This window comes from Microtus pennsylvanicus, chromosome 3 (assembly GCF_037038515.1).
Source record: "Microtus pennsylvanicus isolate mMicPen1 chromosome 3, mMicPen1.hap1, whole genome shotgun sequence".
In the NCBI taxonomy this organism is placed as follows: domain Eukaryota; kingdom Metazoa; phylum Chordata; class Mammalia; order Rodentia; family Cricetidae; genus Microtus; species Microtus pennsylvanicus.
Window position 1 is genome coordinate 139,107,720 of NC_134581.1, and position 17,964 is coordinate 139,125,683.

General features: G+C 52.1%; 1 protein-coding gene across 1 annotated transcript in view; it reads left to right on the plus strand.

Moving 5' to 3' along the window:
• The window catches only part of Gabbr2 (gamma-aminobutyric acid type B receptor subunit 2), a 356,062-nt gene that overhangs the window by 183,379 nt on the left and 154,719 nt on the right, over positions 1–17,964 (plus strand). Inside the window, exons 4-5 of the mRNA XM_075967260.1 lie at positions 1,392–1,493; positions 14,894–14,959. Coding sequence (XP_075823375.1) covers positions 1,392–1,493; positions 14,894–14,959 — 168 coding nt within the window. The remainder of the gene's footprint in view (positions 1–1,391; positions 1,494–14,893; positions 14,960–17,964) is intronic.

The following is a 17,964-nucleotide window of genomic DNA, read 5'->3' on the forward strand; positions in this document are numbered from 1 at the left end:
GTGGTTAAGAGTGCTTGCCATACTTCTAGAGAACCTGAGTTCATTTCCCAGGACCCATGTTTGGCAGCTCACAACCATCTGTAACTCTAACTCCAGAATATCTCTACGGGCAACCACACATATGTGGCATGTATTCACACACACACACACACACACACACACACGATAGATAGATAGATAGATAGATAGATAGATAGATAGATAGATAGATAAAAATATTAAAAATAAGATTTAAAAAATCCTCCCTCATTTCAGCTGCTCTGTTGATACTTTGACATGGTGCTGAGAAAGCGGCTGACAGAATGAGTGGACATGACAGGTCCCTGCTGTCATTTCTTGTGGGAACTATTCCCAGGAGTGGGGTTGCTGGAGCAGGTGGTAATCAGTGTTTGCTTTTCTGAGACACTGCCATTCTGTTTCCCAGAATCTTGAACCACCACACACTCCCAGACATGGTTCCCAAGGGTCCCAGGTGCTTTCTCATCCTCGCAAACACTTGTTGCTGTCAGTTCTGATAGTGGCCATCCCAGTGGGGTGAGCAAGACATGCTCTTCAGAATCTTCTCCTCTTAGGCTCAGAGAGAGGAATGTCACACTCAGGGGACAGGCTCACAAACAAGACCGGAAACATCAAGACACAAGCTGGGTCCCAGCCACTCGTCTTAATAGCCCTATAGTATTGGGTCCATTGATGCACATCAGGGGCACCCAGCTATGGCTTCCAGCTAGATTCACTCTCCATCTTTTTTCTGTTCAATCAAAACTTTAAACAAAAATCAACACTGGAAATTATAGGGGATTTTATATAGGAAAAGCCAGGATTTTTAATGTCTTCCCCCAAAGTGTCCTGGGGCCATTTCCAGCATGGCAGTGGAACAGCAGTGGTTGCCCTTAGAACATGTAGTCTCTAGGGTGCCACAGTCCCCCTGAAAGTCCTGATGTCTTTCCTCACTGGCTGACCATGATGACGTGGCATTTGGCAGCCCCCTGCCTTGTAGGCACATGCCCAACCCGTAGGTCAGAACCTCATGGTCAGGTACCACTGTTTCCTTCCGCACTCTGTCCTGTATTGTCTCTCTGAGAGCCTTGGCTATGTCTTCACCGCAACAGAAAGACATACTGGAGCTTATACTGCAAAACATAAACAGACAGCCTGACCCTGGCCCGGCAACACGGGGTGCTGCCACGCCATCTCTTCACTTTGCCTCTTGTGGGAACTCTGAGAGCTGGCTGAGCAGCCCCAGCCTGGAGTCATGTCCTAGTATCACAGGGTGGTGCTCCCTTCTTTCTCTTAGAGGAGTGGGGAAAATCGCTCCCCAGTTTGGCCAACCCTGATGAATGGGTCTTCCTGACAATAGCCCGCCTGAGCTCTTGATTTGTCTCTGTCCACAGGTGAGGAATGACCTGACCGGGGTTCTGTACGGGGAGGACATCGAGATCTCAGATACAGAAAGCTTCTCCAACGATCCCTGCACCAGCGTCAAAAAACTCAAGGTAGGTGCGTGCCGCCTGTCGCTAGGGACAATGATGCCCCTGGGTGTGGGGGTCCACATGCTCTGTCCCAGCCTTGACTTCAGTATAGGCCTCAGAGCCAACTCTCCCTTCTGACCTCTCAGACCTTAGGAGTCAGCCTCCTTGAGCTTTCCCATGGCTTATTAGCTCACTGATAGCCAGGTTCTGTGCCACTGGAACTTGTATGGCTATTCCAGCCATGTTTGAATGACAAGTAGGGCACCCACCCATGTCTTGTCTCTTGCAAAGGGGCTGGAGCCAGGAGCTATCTGGCCCATCCCGAAGCATTGCTGTTAGGACTGAGAGCCCATCTCCTGATCACACCCAGCGTCAGCCACTCTAGGAATGGAGGGAGGCAACTTGAGGTTCCCCCTTGTAAATATGTCTTCCTTTCACTGTCTGCTGCAAACTCCAACCCCTACAAGATGCTGGTCCCTCTCCTGGGCCCCCAGATATAATTGCACCCACCCCTGTTCTCAGGTCGGTCACAGCATGACCAAGAAGGTCCACTCTCAAGGGAAATGAAGGATCTAGGGCAAAGGAGGGAGAAGGGACTCCTGCCACCAGGGGAAAGGATCAGCCCTGCCTCTAAGGAGCTGCAGGCTGCAGGGAAGGAGAGCTGCAGGGCCAAGGGCAGCAGGCATGCTCTACTAGGGGAGCATCAGAATTCCACAGAGCATACGGCATCGGGAGCAGGAGTACCAGGGTGATGCCGAGCTGGAAACAGAGCTTCGGACCAGTCCCCAACAGCTGAGCACTCAGCTAAGAGACTCGCTCTTCTCCTGAGTGTGGAGGGAAGCAGCTGGCCTCAGAGCCATGGACTTCTTTCTTCCCCTCCCATTCCCGCGTGGCCACAGGTAACACTGTCAACATGAAGATCTCACATGCCAACTGCTGGCGTCTTTTCTGACTCAAATGGTCCAAGGTTTGCTTTGACACAGCAGATGGCAGTTATAAATCATAGGTCATAAGATTGTCCACTTTCACTGATGGGGATCCAGAGCTCAGAGCTGGGGAGCCAGGGGACCCAGAAGAACTGCACATCTCCTGGTATCCTCCAAAATAGACAGAGCCTGTGAGTCACACTTTGACCCTGGGAGTCTCTGCAAATGAGGACCAGCCCCCGGGGATAACCCAGGTTGCTACTGCCCAAGCTTTCCCTCCATGTTGTCAAGGACTATGCTGTTGCAGGCTCTAGATGGGCCCCGTGGAGCCTGGAGGACTCCGGCCAGTGGGGAAGGAGGCTCTGTTGTGCCAGTATTGTCCTGTCACACGTGGAATGTCTCCCCAGAGCAGGTTGTGAAATAGCTTCTGGCCTCCAAGGCCCAGCTGAGTTCTAAGGGAAAGGCCACATGTGCGGAGCTGAGGTTTCAGGATCCAGAACAGAGCAGGACGCTCTGCTCATCGACCAAGTTCAAAAAGGACGTAATGGAAACAGTGCTGAAAGCAGCAACCCCAATACCCTGCCTTTCCAGCCTCCAGCCCCTGACTAGTTACCAACACAGGGCTGGCCACCAACCCCAAGGCTCGACCCCTTACCCATCATTTCTTCTTTCGAGCTCCCCAAAGTCCTCTGGCAAAGAGGTTTTGAGATCAATTTCACTGAGCATCAAAGTGGTTAGGTAACCTCTCAGTCCCACAGGGGAAGTGGAGGGCTGGAATTCCACCTGGAGTCTGGTGCTGCCTTGGCCCCGCTGCCCCCAGCTCCCTGTGCAGCTAAGGTTGGTAGAAAAGATCCTAGCAGTGCATAGCTCAGAGGCTCAGGAACAGAGGCACTGCCCTTTCTCCTGGCCATCTCCAGCTCACAAACCCACATCCATGTTGATTTCCTAGGGCTGATTTCACTGTGCTGCAGCACGGTGCGGCTTAGCAGTAGGAGTGTGTACTCTCTGGCCTGGTTCTAGGGGTTGGGGTGGGGGCAGAAGTCGGGGTGTGGGCGGCACTGTGAGCTCTCCAAGCTTACCTTTCCATCAGCCTCTGGTGTCCACAGTCCTGGCCCGTGACTACTAAGTTCTAGCTCCACCTCTGGTGGTCCCACCTCCCTTTTCCACACTGGCCTCTCATCAGGACACTCCTCAAGCTGAACTAAGAGTCAATCCCATTCCATTATAGCCAAATCCTGGTTTTAAAAAAACACCCTCTGCTGCTGACCCTGTTTTCCCATGGGATCCCATTCCAGAGTGCTGGGCTTTCAGCATATCTTCCGGGGTGGGGCATGGCCTACGACATTAGACAGACTATCCACCTTCTCCTTCTAGCGCCCACTCCTCCCATTAAAAGGGAAGCTTCCAGAAGCATTTCTCATCACCTACAATCAAACCTAACTGCTCAGTAAGCTGTATGTGAGTGTCTAGACAGTAAAGACCACTGAGCAATAGGGATATAACACTCAGAAGAGAGAACAGGCAGGAAGTTCTGAGGAGCCTGGAGGAAAGGCAGCCTCTGCTTTAGTGTGGGCTAAGTGAAGCGGGGACGGGACGCAGAGGACTGGGAAGAAGCTGCGCATCAGATAATGGGACAGGAATCTGCAGCAGAGGCAGCAAAGAGTGGAGCCAGGGCCAAGAGGGGGAAAAAATCAATGGCGTGGAGGATGCACTTGAGACGCTCTTCCAGAACTCAGAGGAAATGGCTGGCAGGATCAATCCAGTGAGAGGAAAGATGACGGTGTGAGACGGGAGAAGAGAGCTAAGAGGACACCAGGACAGGAGGCAGAGCCAAAAGAGATGCCCCAGCAGCAGCAGCAGCAGCAGCTCACGGGGCAGCCAGAATCTGGCTTCTGGTACATTCCGCAGTAAGGGGATAGGGACAACTGAGGAAAGGGGAACTGGAAAGACTAATGAAGCACAGGCAAAGGACAGCGGTCCATCCCCAGAATCCCACATAAAAGTCCCGGCATGGTGGCATGCACTTGTAACCCCAATGCTGGGGGCAAGGAGAGAGACCAGTGGGTCCCTGGGGCTCACTGGTCAGCTGCTGCGTCTCATGGGACAGCTCCAGGCTCCTCAAGAGGAACAATGCCTAAGATTGACCTCTGGCCTCAACACTCATGCACACATATAAGAATACTCACTCATACACAAACACGCGCACATCCAAACACACACACTATAGGGAGCAAACCCAGATCACATGAAATTGCCAGCATTCAACCACTGGGGAACTATAAAACCCACAGTTAGCTCAGCAGCGTAAAACTCTAGCTGGTCTCTGCTTCCCAGACCCTTTGGCATAGGAAAGAACACCTAGAGACATTTTAGCAAATGTTTTGATGTACAAACTCTAAGGATAAATCTTGCAAATATCTAGGCAGAGGTGTGGGGGTGAGGGGAGGGGAGTCAAACTTCCCACAAGGCTCTCAAGCACAGGCTGCCCTCTACCCTTTCTGCATCATGAAACGCCAGGGTTAATGGAGCAACTGGGACATACACATTACTGTGTGAGGCTCACGTGATGTGCCAAGCGGGAAACCTTTTGGAAGTTGATCCTGCGAGCCAGCCGGGAGCAACGGCACACTTTACAACTGAGGTCAAGACAGAAACAGCCAAGTGGAGAACATAGAACCTGGGGAAAGAGAGATAAGTCTATATAACTGCTGTGAATGGAGAAATGGATGGGAAAGAGCATGCGGCTTCCCACAGGATGCAGAAACATGTACAACAATACCAGGGACATGAAATCCAGATTGCACCCTCAGAGCCTGAGAAATGGGAAATGTAAGAAAATGTGCATCAAACTCTTCGTCTCCATAAGAGAAGGAACAGTTTTAAATGAGGTGGTTTCTCAAGCCAAGTCTCACAGCCAAGGAGGCTGAGGTGACCTGAGCCTGAGGTGATCATTTGCCTTGCTAGTGCGAGGCCCTAAAAATCGCTCTCTATCGCCACCTAGAACCTAAAATTGTAGACAGAGACACCTAAGATAAACCCGCACTGAAGGACCCTCTGGACAGCATGGTGGTAAATGGGACCCAAAGCTACCAAAGCGTGGAAGATAGCAGTAAAGAAAATCTGATCTGTGTGTCCAAACAGAAAACAAGCCTATAACCAGAACACTCCAAACAGGCCTTGACCAGACAAAAGTTCTGACCAGAAATTAGAGCCAGTCAGCTTCACCATGAAAACACCAGTGGCCCCAGATTGTGCTTTTTGCATGTTTCTGTTGGGGCGTGTGGGAGGGTTGTTTGTTTTTTGTTTTTGAGATAAGATCTATGTGGCCCAGCCTGGTCTTGAAGGAGTGGTCATCCCGCCTCTGCCTCTTGAGTTTCTGCAGTGTGGAACACACCGCGGTGTCCTCCCCTCACAATTTGGAACAAAGTGATGCAGATGCCAAGTGTAAAAGACGGAGCAGAGGTCTACCACAATGCGTCCAGGACCCTGCCAGAGGGCAGTCATGAAACGGGCACTGGACAGGCCTGCTACAAATGAGGGGACAGCACTGAGATGTCCCGGCTGCAGGTGGCAGACTAATGAAATGCAGAGCCACCTGCAGGACTCCAGAGGAGACGGGGCGGGAACACAGAGCACCCTCTTTTTAGTTACCTACATAGCTGACACTTGCATTTTAATACTGGTTTAAGTGTGCTCTCCTCACCGACCATAGCCCCCGCCCCCATGGAACACATTTCTTCCTCATCCCAAACAGAAGCTGGGCTCAGGCTTTGGATCAAACAGGCCTGCACTTACTTCTCTCCCTGCCTCAGGTATCCCCATCTTTCAGACATGCTCCTGTGGCGGTCCTCGCTCTCACAAGACTGAAGAATCGGCAGCTGATGACATATTAGAAACCCAGGAACAACTAAGCAAGAATGTGATGAGAATCAAGAAATAAATCCATGGCACGTCCCATCCTGAAATAATCATGGAGGTTCCTGGAAAAACCACAAGAAGCCAGGCAACTGGGAGCTCCATGTGGCCCTTGGGAACACAGGGCAATCAGTCACTGTGTGGTCATTAGTGGAGGGGGTAGCCTGTGCCTGTTCTACTGCCAGGAAAGCTCAGGCATCTCTGGGATGCTTTTCAGACACCAACCTCACCACAGCCTGTCCTCTCGGGCCCGTGCTTCTGCTTTGATACCCAGGACAGACACTGTCCAGTACTTGCTTTGTTCTCACAGATTTATTCATTCTTCTAATCCTCCCAGTTACTGAACAGTAGCAGCCAACAAACAATGGCCCAATGAGCCAAATCTGGCCCTCCATTCTGTTCTTTAAATAAAGTTTTATTGTAACACATTTATTTAGAACACTGTTCTTGGCTGCTTTTGTGCTACAGTCGTAAGACAGAGTAATTGTCACAGAGAGTAATTGCCCGTGAAACCTAGACCATTTACTACCTGGTCCTCTATTGGGAATGTTATTATCTCCATTTTACAAGTTGAGCTCAAGTTATCACATACCAGAGGCCATGCAGCAGGCGCTGATGGAGGTTGCAACACAGGAGTGAGGCAGCAGGAGGGCTTGTAGCCACCACAGCTTCATGCCCATCTACTCTTCAGTGGCTGGAAGATTCTTCTGTAGTCTCTTAATGTTCTGGAAAGTCAGAGTGAAAGGCAAGCTCCTCCTCATGAGCCTTCTCAGCAATAAAGCAGGAAGGCAGTGGCTTTGTGGCTTCCCCTTATGGAAGGGAGGAAAGATGAAGGACAACAGAGTCAACAGGCCCAGGCTGGGCAGAAAGTTCTAGTTCTTGCCTTTAAATACCTGTGAAAGGCTGGGCTCCAGCAATGCATCATGGGAACTCTACCTGCATCCCACAGGCCACATGCAACCCAGGACAGCTGTGAGTGAGGACTGACAATCGTAGACTTTTTAGAATGTTCTGAGATGTTTTTCTTTGCAGTTTCTTTTTGTAACTAGGTTGTGCAGTTCTCGAGGATGAACTTTGTAGATGACATCACCGAGTCTCGCTGTCAAAAGGCTCGGTACACCTGCTGGAGCCAGGTTTCTGACTCTAAAAAGAGGAACCTATTTTTGAGTGAATCACAAAAATAGCCCAACACTGGGAAACGTTCCTGTGGCTCACGGAGCACAGAGGGGGAACCAGCAGAGGCCAGGAAAGCTACCAGCAGGTCAGCAGTGGCCAAGAGATCTCAGGGCCCACCAAAGAGGAGAGGACGGTAGAGTCCCTCTCAGCTTGGTACTCACAGGTCAGAGGGAGGGACATGCATTCCCTACGGCTGGTGGAACAAAGCTATCAGACTACGAATCATTCGGCCTTGAGGCTAGAAGCCAAGTGTGTGTCTTGGTGCGCTAAGATGGAGTTGTCCCAGGGATGATTCAGAGGGCATCGCCTCTGTGCCCTGACTAGTGACCTCCTCCTCTGTCCTCAGAGTCACCTATTGTCACACAGGCTTTTTGTAAGCACCTTGTAATAATACTGTACCTGCCCAGATCATCCAAGACACAGCCCCATTTCACACCAGCAACCTGAGCGCCTCCCTGAAGCTCGAATCTCATGTCATGGGGCATTACATGCCCAGAGACTCTGGGACTGGGATGCGCATGTCTGCGGGAGGCCTCTACTCTATGCTAAGACAGCCTGAAGGTGCACCATCCCGACCTTTGCTCCATGGGAGAACCCTAACCAAGATTGGTTACTTCTTTCCCTGACTGTCCAGGAAGGTCTTGATGGGGGCTATCTCTTTTTTCCTGAACCAACCACCCCCACATCTATACAGGCAGAAAACCCGGGCTAACCTCTGGAAATAGATTTGCCTGGGCCCTGGGGGTGCACAACCAAAGAGTAACCATGCTGCATTGGCCCCAAGGCCAATTTTGCTCAGAGACATGGAGAAGAAAGAGCAGTATTTTTATCTGAAGCCAGATATATTATTGGAAAGCTAAATATACACGAGTTAAAGAAATGTCACACGTCGCCTGTAGGCTGCTGTGGGCTGTCCCCTTTCCATACTCTTCCTGGATGTGAGGACATGTTTCCTGCTTCTGTGCCTTCAGGGGTATGTCTGGTAAGAGGGGGAGGAAAGGTCCAAGGCAAATTTTGGTTAAATAAGGGAGTATTCATCCTGGAGGGGATCAGCCTGTCTGAGCCAGGACTTTAGAGACAGTCTCGGCTGGTCCTTCCAGCCATGCCAGATAAGCTTCTGCTAGCTTGGTGGCTCATGTCACCTCATCCTCTCACAGTATGGAGGTGTGTGGTATTGTTGGGATTTTGAAAGCCCCATGGTTAAAAGAGGGGCCCTACTGGAGACTCCAAATGACCTAGAAATCAGTGTCAGGTGACCCTGACCTTCCTTGCAGGACTCTACACTCCAGGGGCAAGAAGGCCGTCAAGCTGTGCTGGGCTCTCAGGGTGCTCATGTTCAGTCTGTCTTTTTCATGACTCACGATGGCATGTGCCACTCATGACCTCGCCTCCGCTCTGCCTGGCCTTTCCACGAGTGATTCTATAGACTTGATGCTGAGTGCTGCAGCCCAGACCAGTTGGGGTGGGGGTTGATGTCTCACTCGGCCTGGGAAGATGTGCTCTAGGCAGGATGTGCTGCCAGCTCTGGGGTTCTGGGACCACACTTAGCTGGCATCGAAACACATGCCACCTCTTCCCACCTGTGTGCTTTGGAATCCAGAGCTGAAGTCCCCTGGAGCTGAGCCTGGAGTATACCACTGGCTGGTTTTGTGTGTTAACTTGACACAAACTAGAGTCATCAGAGAGGAAGGAGCCTCAGTTGAGGAAAAGCCTCCATGAGATCCAGCTGTAAGGCATTTTCTCAATTAGTGGCCAATGGTGGGAGGGCCCAGCCCACTGTGGGTAGTGCATCCCTGGGCTGGTGGGTCCTGGGCTCTGTAAGAAAGTGGGCTGAGGAAGCCATGATGAACAAGCCAGTAAGCAGCTCCCCTCCATGGCCTCTGCATCAGCTCCTTCCTCCAGGATCCTGCCCTGTTTGAGTTCCTGTCCTGAGTTCCTTCACTGATGAACAGTAACACTAAGTGTAGGCCACCTAAACCCTTCCCTCCCCTGCTTGTGTTTTGGTCATGGAGTTTCATTGCAGCAATAGAAACCCTAAGAGGCTGGGGATTGTGTGAAAAAGGCTGATGGAGTGTATATACTCAGGAGAGGGCTAGAACAGGATGAGGCCGTAAGGGGGTTAGTTCAGAACACCAGCAGACACCCCGGAGATCTGGTATCTATACACGTACATGTTTTCTCCCCTTGCCTATTGACAACTGCTGTTTCCAGTGCCGTGTGTACAGTGTGGTCTTCCCCATACAGCTGCAGATGCTTCCCAGAGAAGGGACAAGTGGGTAACTGTGGACTTCCATGCTCACTGCAGCTTAGGGTCTAGGGTAACCCCAACATCCACTGCTGAATCCTTTGAGACTCTGTTGCTCAAAGTGGCCATGACAATGGTGTCTCTCTTGGGAAAGGGTTGTGGTTCCACTTACCAGCCAGATGGAGCTCGAGGGCTCTTCCATGTTAGGACCCTCACAAACCAGAGTTAAAATCAGTCAGTGGATTGGGTGGCCATTCAGAAGTGTGTGATTTTTAGGTCCCTTAAGGATCCTGGAAACAAGGCGGTCTGGACAATGGAACCAAGAAAGAAGAAAGGCCATCTATCCTGGGCTAGGGCATGTCCTGTGTCTTTGTGGGGCTTCTGGGAGTTGGGCACCTGAGGCAGGGTTCTGGCTGTGAGGAGCTGAGAAGACCCAGGCAGTGCTCCTCACTTCCAACCTGCATCCATGGCCGCTTGGTTCAAAATGCCCTCCCTGGAACAGTGGCCTGCTAGGGTGGGAATGCAGCTCTCTGTGTAAGCGTTTTACCTGGGACCATCGATCATGGAAACTGTCATCTGTCCCCACGCATCCACCTTCACTCCAGGAGCCCCAGAAGAATCGGGTCATGAAAGCTCGGGATTTTCCAGTAGATGCCCTCAGTCATGGCCTTGTTCTCTGGAGTTCATAGCTCTACTCTGTCGTTCTCATCTGCAGGGACAGGCCCGGCTCCTCCTCCGTTTGCCTTGAGCTTACTTATTTCATTTTCAGTACCGGGGTTTGAGCCTGGGCTTCACGCAGGATAGGCAGGCTGTACGGCAGGCTCTCTCTACACAGCTCAGGGTGACTTTGAATGTGTGAGCCCCCTGCTTAGCTGAGATTTATAAGCCTGCTTCATCAAGCCTTGTTCCCAGTACTTCTTAAACTGCCCAGGCCCTTAGATCAGGAAGAGGAGCTCCAGCCCCGGCAGGGTAGAGAGTTGGTCAGAGATAGGGCCATTGCCTATCTGGATTTTAGTTTTTACCTTCTGGGCTTCCAGGAAGATGCTCATGTACTGGGCAGTGACAAATGTGACTCTGGAGCTTGTAGTGGGTGTGGTGTGTGTGTGTGTGTGTGTGTGTGGTGTGTATATGTGTATGTGTAGTGTGTGTGTATGGTGTGTATGTGTGTGTGGTGTATGTGTACATGTATGTGTGGGTGTGTGTGGTTTGTGTATACATGTATGTGTGGGTGTGTGTGGTGTGTGTGTAGTGTCTGTGTGGTGTGAGGTATATGTGGTGTGTGTATGTGTGTTATGTGGTGTGTTGTGTGAGGTGTGTATGTGGTGTGTGTGTAGTGTATGTGTGTGTGGTATGCAGTGTGTGTGTAGTGTATGTGTCTGTCTTATGTGTGGTATGTGTGTGTAGTGTGTGTGGTATACAGTGTGTGTGTGTGTGTGTGTGGTATGTGATGTGTGTGTATCTCGTGTGTGTGTGAGTGTGTGTGTATCTCGTGTGTGTGTGTGTGTGTGTGTGTGTGTGTGTACTATCCATCCTTCCTAGAACTTCTTTCTCCCCAACCCCGGAACCCACACACAAGTGCCAGTCCAGGGTGAGAGAACACCACTCTCCACACCCCCTCAGATGCAACCTTAACTCCAGATGAATGTGTCCCATCCAAGATGTGAGCCCACACTTCACCTGATCTCAAGGCAGCATCTCCCTAAGGACCAGGTTTTCTCTCACTCCCTTGGCCCACGCTCCTCACTGCCCTCCTAGCCTGGGAACAGCCCTCCTGCTCTTCAGAAGCATAGTAGACAGAAATAGCTTGCTGCCTCGGGGCTTCCTGGTTCCCAACAGTGCCTGTCTTCCAGGCCCTCTGAGGGTCCTGAGAACCAGGGTGAGAGCCCAACTCTGGATGCTGCACAGCTGGGGAGAGCCACTGGCCTCTTTAGGAAGGGGCTTCTGGGATCTGTGATTCCTCAGGCCCATCTAAACCTCACAGCTTGAGAGCCTACAGCCGAGTGGTCCTTGCAGAACAGTTGTCATGGCAACAGAGACACTAACTGGACTAAATGGAAAGGCAGAGCTGGTTGCTTATCTGTCAGCAGGTGGTGAGTTGGTCACCATGAAGAAGTGGTTTCTTTGGTCCATTTCATAAATGGACATGTAAACCCAGTCAGTAGCAGGCCCCAGGACTAGCAGGGCGTCAATACAGTGACAATCATGCCTTCTGGACTTGCAGAAGGTCAAGCTGCTGAGCAGCCAAGGGCCCACCGTGGAGTCCAGTGCTGTGTCAGCATCCTCTCCCTACATCAGGCCACACGCATGCTTACTGCTCCATACATCATGTCCTGTGCTGGCTCAGGGGCCAGAGGGTCAGGAGAAGATTTTTTAAAAAGTGAATTTGGGTCATGATGGAAGGAAGTGTAGATATCCTCAGGCCAGAGGGGAATGGCTGCTGGGCTTGATGGTCAGTGGCATCACAAGGAAGGGAGCCTGAGCTAAGATGAGGGCCGAGCAACTGTGATGCAGGAGAGTAGGGGGAGAGAGCAGGACACTCGGTATGTACAGTTTATACACAAAAGGAAACAGAGCGAGGGAGGATGGACAGATGGATAGGTGGGTGGGTAGATGGATGGATGGGTGGGTGGATGGGTGGATGGATGGATGGATGGGTGGGTGGGTGGGTGGGTGGGTGGATGGATGGATGGGTGGATGGGTGTATGGATGGATGGATGGATGGGTAGGTGGGTGGATGGGCAGTTAGTGGGTATATGAATGGATGGACAGATGGATGAATGAGGTGGTGGGTAGATGAATGGATAGGTAGATTGGTAGATGGATGGATGGGGGAACTGGTAGACAGATGGGTGGGTGGATGAATGGCAAGCAGGTGTGTCTGTGGAACTTCAGGTAGTTCTTTGTTACTCTATAGAAAAGTAGGGAAATGTGACGCAGGAGGCAGTTGGCAGAGAGCCTCAAGCTCAAGAGACTGAGATGGGTGTCTGATATACCTTGGGAAGCCATGTCAGATTTTTTCTGTCAGAACTGGAGGTTGCTGTGATTCTCCCTCTTCTGTAGAGGCCACTGGACGTGGTAGGATGAAGACAGGGGTCCAGCTATTCTCTTCGGGAAGAGAAGTGGTGACCAAGCCCAGAGCACGGGGCTGCAGGGACAGGCTGACTCTGGAGCTGGTGAACAGGTGGAACCGGCACGCTGAGGGGCTGGAACGTGGGAGGGGAAGGAGAGCAGCAAGTGGAAGATGACTCCAATCTCCAGCTCGGCGAGTGGGAGGCTGAGGTACCACTCCCAGAGATGGAAACAGGAGGAGGAAGGGGCTTGCGAGAGAAAGATGAGGGTTCAACTTGGGACATGTTGGGTTGCAGGAGCCAGGAGACACCGATTGAGGTGTTCTGTGGAAAGCAGTGGATGAGTCCATTCTGGTGACATAGGCTGGATGACTACACTCAGGATGCAGCAAAACCTGAGGCCAGAATGGGATACCAGGGGCTGAATCTGAGGACAAACAGAAGGGATCAGTCATGACAAGATGCCGGGGGAGCATCCTGAAGACCAGAAGGCATTTTGTGTTGTAATCAGTTACCTGTACCACAAAGCAGGGCAGGGAGGACAGTGCCTGTTTCAGACATGACAAGATGCAGGCTTAGCAGACTAAGCCCAGGCATGGGATCAGAACCCAGTTTCTCTGGCTCTAAACCCCAATAGGCTGTTTCTCTGTACCATGTTTAGCAAGTGGGGTTAGCAATCCAGATGCACAATAAACCCAGAAGATGGATGGATAAACAATGAATGGGTGGAGACAGACAGATAGACAGATGGCCACTGTTACTAACAAACAATGTAAAAAGATTTCAACCCATAACAAAGAGGCTGGTGTGTGCCTGGGAGCCCTTCCACGGAAGGAGACGGCCTGAAACTTTTCATAGTGCTGCAGACTACAGAGACAAAGACTCACCTTCCTCCGGCCTCTGCAAACGACCCTTTAAAGTCCTCTCCCGAGCAAGTATGGGATTTTGTGTCCAACCCCCCTCCCATTCTTTCCATTCTTTCTTGTGAGCCAAGGCCAGTTTTAGCACAGGGCTTTCTCTATTTTGCTAACACACATGATGAGTAAGATGGCCTCTCAATCAGCATTTTCCAGTTTTAAAAGATGCTAAAAACTGATCTTTGAAGTCACGCTTCCTGCCCACCACCATCGGAAGGTCTGTGGTGTCTGGAGAGGCCGGCAGGGAGTTGGTGCCCCCTGCAAATCTGGGTCCTGCAAAGCAGGAAGCCACGGGACAGGAGCAGGTGCCAGCCTGTACCCAGATGGCCTCCTGATGGCAGGGTCCAGGCTGAATCCCCGTGCCCAGAAAGTGACCAAGAGCCTCAGGCAGGGGCTGGGTAAATGCTTCGTAGGTGAGTGAGTCTCGTGGGCTTTCTCTGCAACACACATCTGTTAGCCACACAGAGCAAACCAGCACATGCCAGGGTAGAGCTTGCAGGCAAAAAGTAAAGACGGCCTGGGGGAGTTACGGCCACATGGCTAGCTGGCATACGCTGGGCGCCTGTTGTGCGCCAGGCACCGTGTTAAGCACCTCTTGAAGGATGCTTCTCTGAGTCCTCTCAGAACTCATACAAGGGAGTTGCTACCACTGTCCCCATATCACAGAGGAGTAAAGTAGAGCTGAGATGAGAAAGGGAAACCCCCAAGGCTTGTTGATGACACTGAGGTCTTAGTACAACTCCAAAACACCCCGAAAACTATGAACTGGGGAGCAATATGAGCTCAGAAGATATCTCCGGGGACTGACTGACTGAAAAGTCCAAGACATTATGGAGGGTGTGGCTGACTTGGGTCCTGCCTCTATCACCTTCCTCTGGCCTCAGTTTCCCTGTGGGTAAAATGAGAAAGGAGATTCAAGATAGCCCAGTTCCTTGGCAGAGGGAGCAGGGAGCCTGAGGTATGCTGTTTGGCCTCAGGGTCACCCAGTAAAGCAGACAGGGTGATTGCAGATGAGCCAAGAGTGGCACAGCAAGTCTCTGGGGGTGCACAGCACAGGGGAGCCTCACCTCCCTCCCTGTCGGCAGAGCTCTTGGCTGCGAAGTTGGCCATGGAAGGGTCCCCTGGTGCTGGCACTGGCAATGCCATCACTCACCTTCACATCCTCTTCTGCCCACAGGGGAATGACGTGCGGATCATCCTTGGCCAGTTTGACCAGAACATGGCAGCAAAAGTCTTCTGTTGTGTAAGTGAGATTCCACCTGGGTTCACCAAGCCTCTCCATCCTGGAACCCCTCCTGGGGTCAGAAGCTGTGCTCAGAGCGGGATGGTCCCGGGGGTGCTGGGGGTGTTGCAGCAGCTGCAGGGCTTTTCTGAGTCAGCACAGGACACTCCAGACACCCCAGGGGACTCAGGTCCCTCCCTGCCCTGCAGATAGAGTTCAGAACTGGCAGAGGACACACTGTCTACTCTTAGGAAGGATATAAGGAGTAGGTGACCGAGTGCTTTTATACCTTGTCCAACTTACCCTGATCAGTAGCCATGTGAGGTAAGGGGGTTTCTTTAGTGACCTCAGCCACCTCATGAGTGGAGCCCTGAACCTGGTGCAATCTATTCATGATCTATTCATGACATACATGGTAGGGGTTGCACCCAGGAGCAGCATGTCTGTTTCCATGGCTGTGCTGCGCTCTGCTTGCTCCCCTCGGGTCAGGAGGGAAGTTCACCAAGTGACAACCCAGTCATGAGTCAGCATGTCACCCCTGGCCTTTCTGTATAAGGTCATCCTTGGTGTGGTCTCTAGCAAGGGGCCACAGCTCTCATTCTCTTGCCCTTCCTGATGTGTGAACAGCAGGCTGAGGTATGAACAGCAGGCCTGTAGGGAAGAACAGAGGAGGCTGAGGATGGACATAGAAGGTGAGGCTAAATGAAGAGACAGAGGACCCTAGCAGGTCCAAGAGGGACAGAAGAGAAGCGGCTAGACGCCAAGGACACACAGGTTACCCTAGCCAGCCAGCTTGGCAGCGAAGAGAGGAAGTTGAGGCATCCCAGGGGGAGGCTGATGAGGTAATGGTGAGAGGTGATGTTGGAGTCTGGTGGCTACTGCGGCTCCATGCTGACACACCGGCATTGGACCCCTACAGCTTCAGCACACTCCTGAAAGAGAGAGTGTCACCCCATCTCACTAGCTCACGGAGGACATTAACTGACACAACACTCTTTCATGAAACCTGAGCCCCAGCCCCCAAAGTCCCCCCATCCCCGATCCTCCTGTCTGAAGGCAGACATGATGGAAGGTGACTTGGGAGGGGTCCCACGGGGTCTGAGCACCAGGACCCTGAGGAGCAATGAGATGGCTGCAGGGTCCAAACCTGAGGAAGAGGCTCAGAGGAGGCCAGCGCTGACACAACAATATTTCCAGATTCAGAAAAGCCTCCCTTCCGCAGGAGAGCCCAGAAACGGATTCTCTGAGTATCAAGCAAGCTCCTGCATGGAGGGACTCTGGAAAGGGCTGCACTTGACCCCCACTCACCAATTTCCCTAGACCTTTGAAAGCCTTAGTGTCCATCCAGAAAGAAACCAAAGGACTCTGGGAGAAAATGATGAATGTAAGAGCCCGGCCAGTGGCCAGTTCCTGTGTGCTGAGAACACACACCACGGCCTTGTGTCTTGGCTCCAACTCAAAGCCCTCATTTGTGCTGGCCAGAGAGAAGTGGTTCCATGAGCACTGGTGTCTGCTTTGGGTCCTCCAGCTTGGCCTCAGGCCACAGGCCCAGGCTGGGCTTCCTCCTACCTCCTCTCCCACCTCCCATCCTGCCTGTGCTCCAGAGAAATCTCCGTGCTAATAGTAAGAATTTACTGCTATGGCTGGATGCTCACCCACTGAGGAGGCTCTTGGAGCTTTGGGTTGGACTTTTGGCTGGGGCTTACCCTCAAGGACATCCACGATCTGTGCCTCTCAGGGAATGCATAGAAGCAGAGAGACCGCACGCTCCGTCAGTGCCGCACCGCCACTGCTGAGCACGGTTCATCATCAGTGAACTCAGGAGAAGAACTCAAACAAGGCTGGAAACTCGAGGCAGAAACCGAGCAGATGCTATGGCACGGAGCTGCTTATGGCTCGCTCTTCATGGCTTGCTCAGCCTGCTTTCTTACAGAACCCAGGACCACCAGCCCAGGGATGGCACCACCCGTGATGGGCTGGGCCCTCCCCCTCCCCCATCAATCACTAATTAAGAAAATGCCCTGCAGGCTTGCCTGCAGCCCGATGTCATGGAAGCTTTTTCCTAATTAAGGTTCTGTATCTCAGATGACTTTGGCTTGTGTCAAGTTGACATCAACCATCCGGCACTGTATACTGGCCCTGACTTAGCTCTGGAGGTCCCAGGGAAACAGGTCCCTGGAGGTCCACAGCCCTACCCTCCATCTGGCAAAGGACGAAGACCAGTGTCCCAGCCCCCAAGAAGCCCTCTATATCCCACATAGGGACTCTTCACTCAGGGACCAACACAGAAGCGGGCACATGGCCACTCCCTCCTGACAGTAGACTGAGCCAGGCCACACCCTTCTGTGAGCCTGTCCATGGGTGCTTCATCTGTGGTTCTGCCCTGCACGTGTGACTCAAGGCTCTCCACAGGACAAAAGGGACTTTGGGGACAGGCAATAAGGAGCGGAGATGAACAGGACTTTTGTACATTGATAAGGACCTCATGACCCCTGGCTGCCCTGAGGAGGAAGGAGAGGAGGCAGGAGGCTGGGAGCTGGTAGAAAGTGGCAGAAAGGGCTTCAGACCATTAATACCTGCGCTGTCTTCCCCATGGACCAGGCTTCTGTCTCCTGGAAAAGTTCCTCAGGGAGCAGCCTGGAGGGACCATGAGAGTCTGCTCATACAGCTACCCTGATCCTGCTGCCTCCTGAACACTGTACAGTCCACAGTCCTGGTGCTGGTCACAGCCGCGAGTGTCGGAACTGAGCCTTGTGCTGCCCCCTTGTTCCCGGTGCCTCCTAAGCAATATGCCTCTCCTGTAGACAGGAGGGCCTTTAAGATCAAAGAAGCTTCCAGAAAGGTTTTGTTTTGCTAAGAGAAGGTGGCCCTGGAATCTTTTTTCTCAGTAGCTTTGTTTAGGGAAATTCCTCACCTCAAGTTGGGCAGTCTTCATCTATACAGGGGGAGATAACAGCCTATTCCCCTAGGCTAGCCAGGCCCTGGTCAGACTGTGTATGTGGGTTCCCCCACAGGTGGCAGATGAG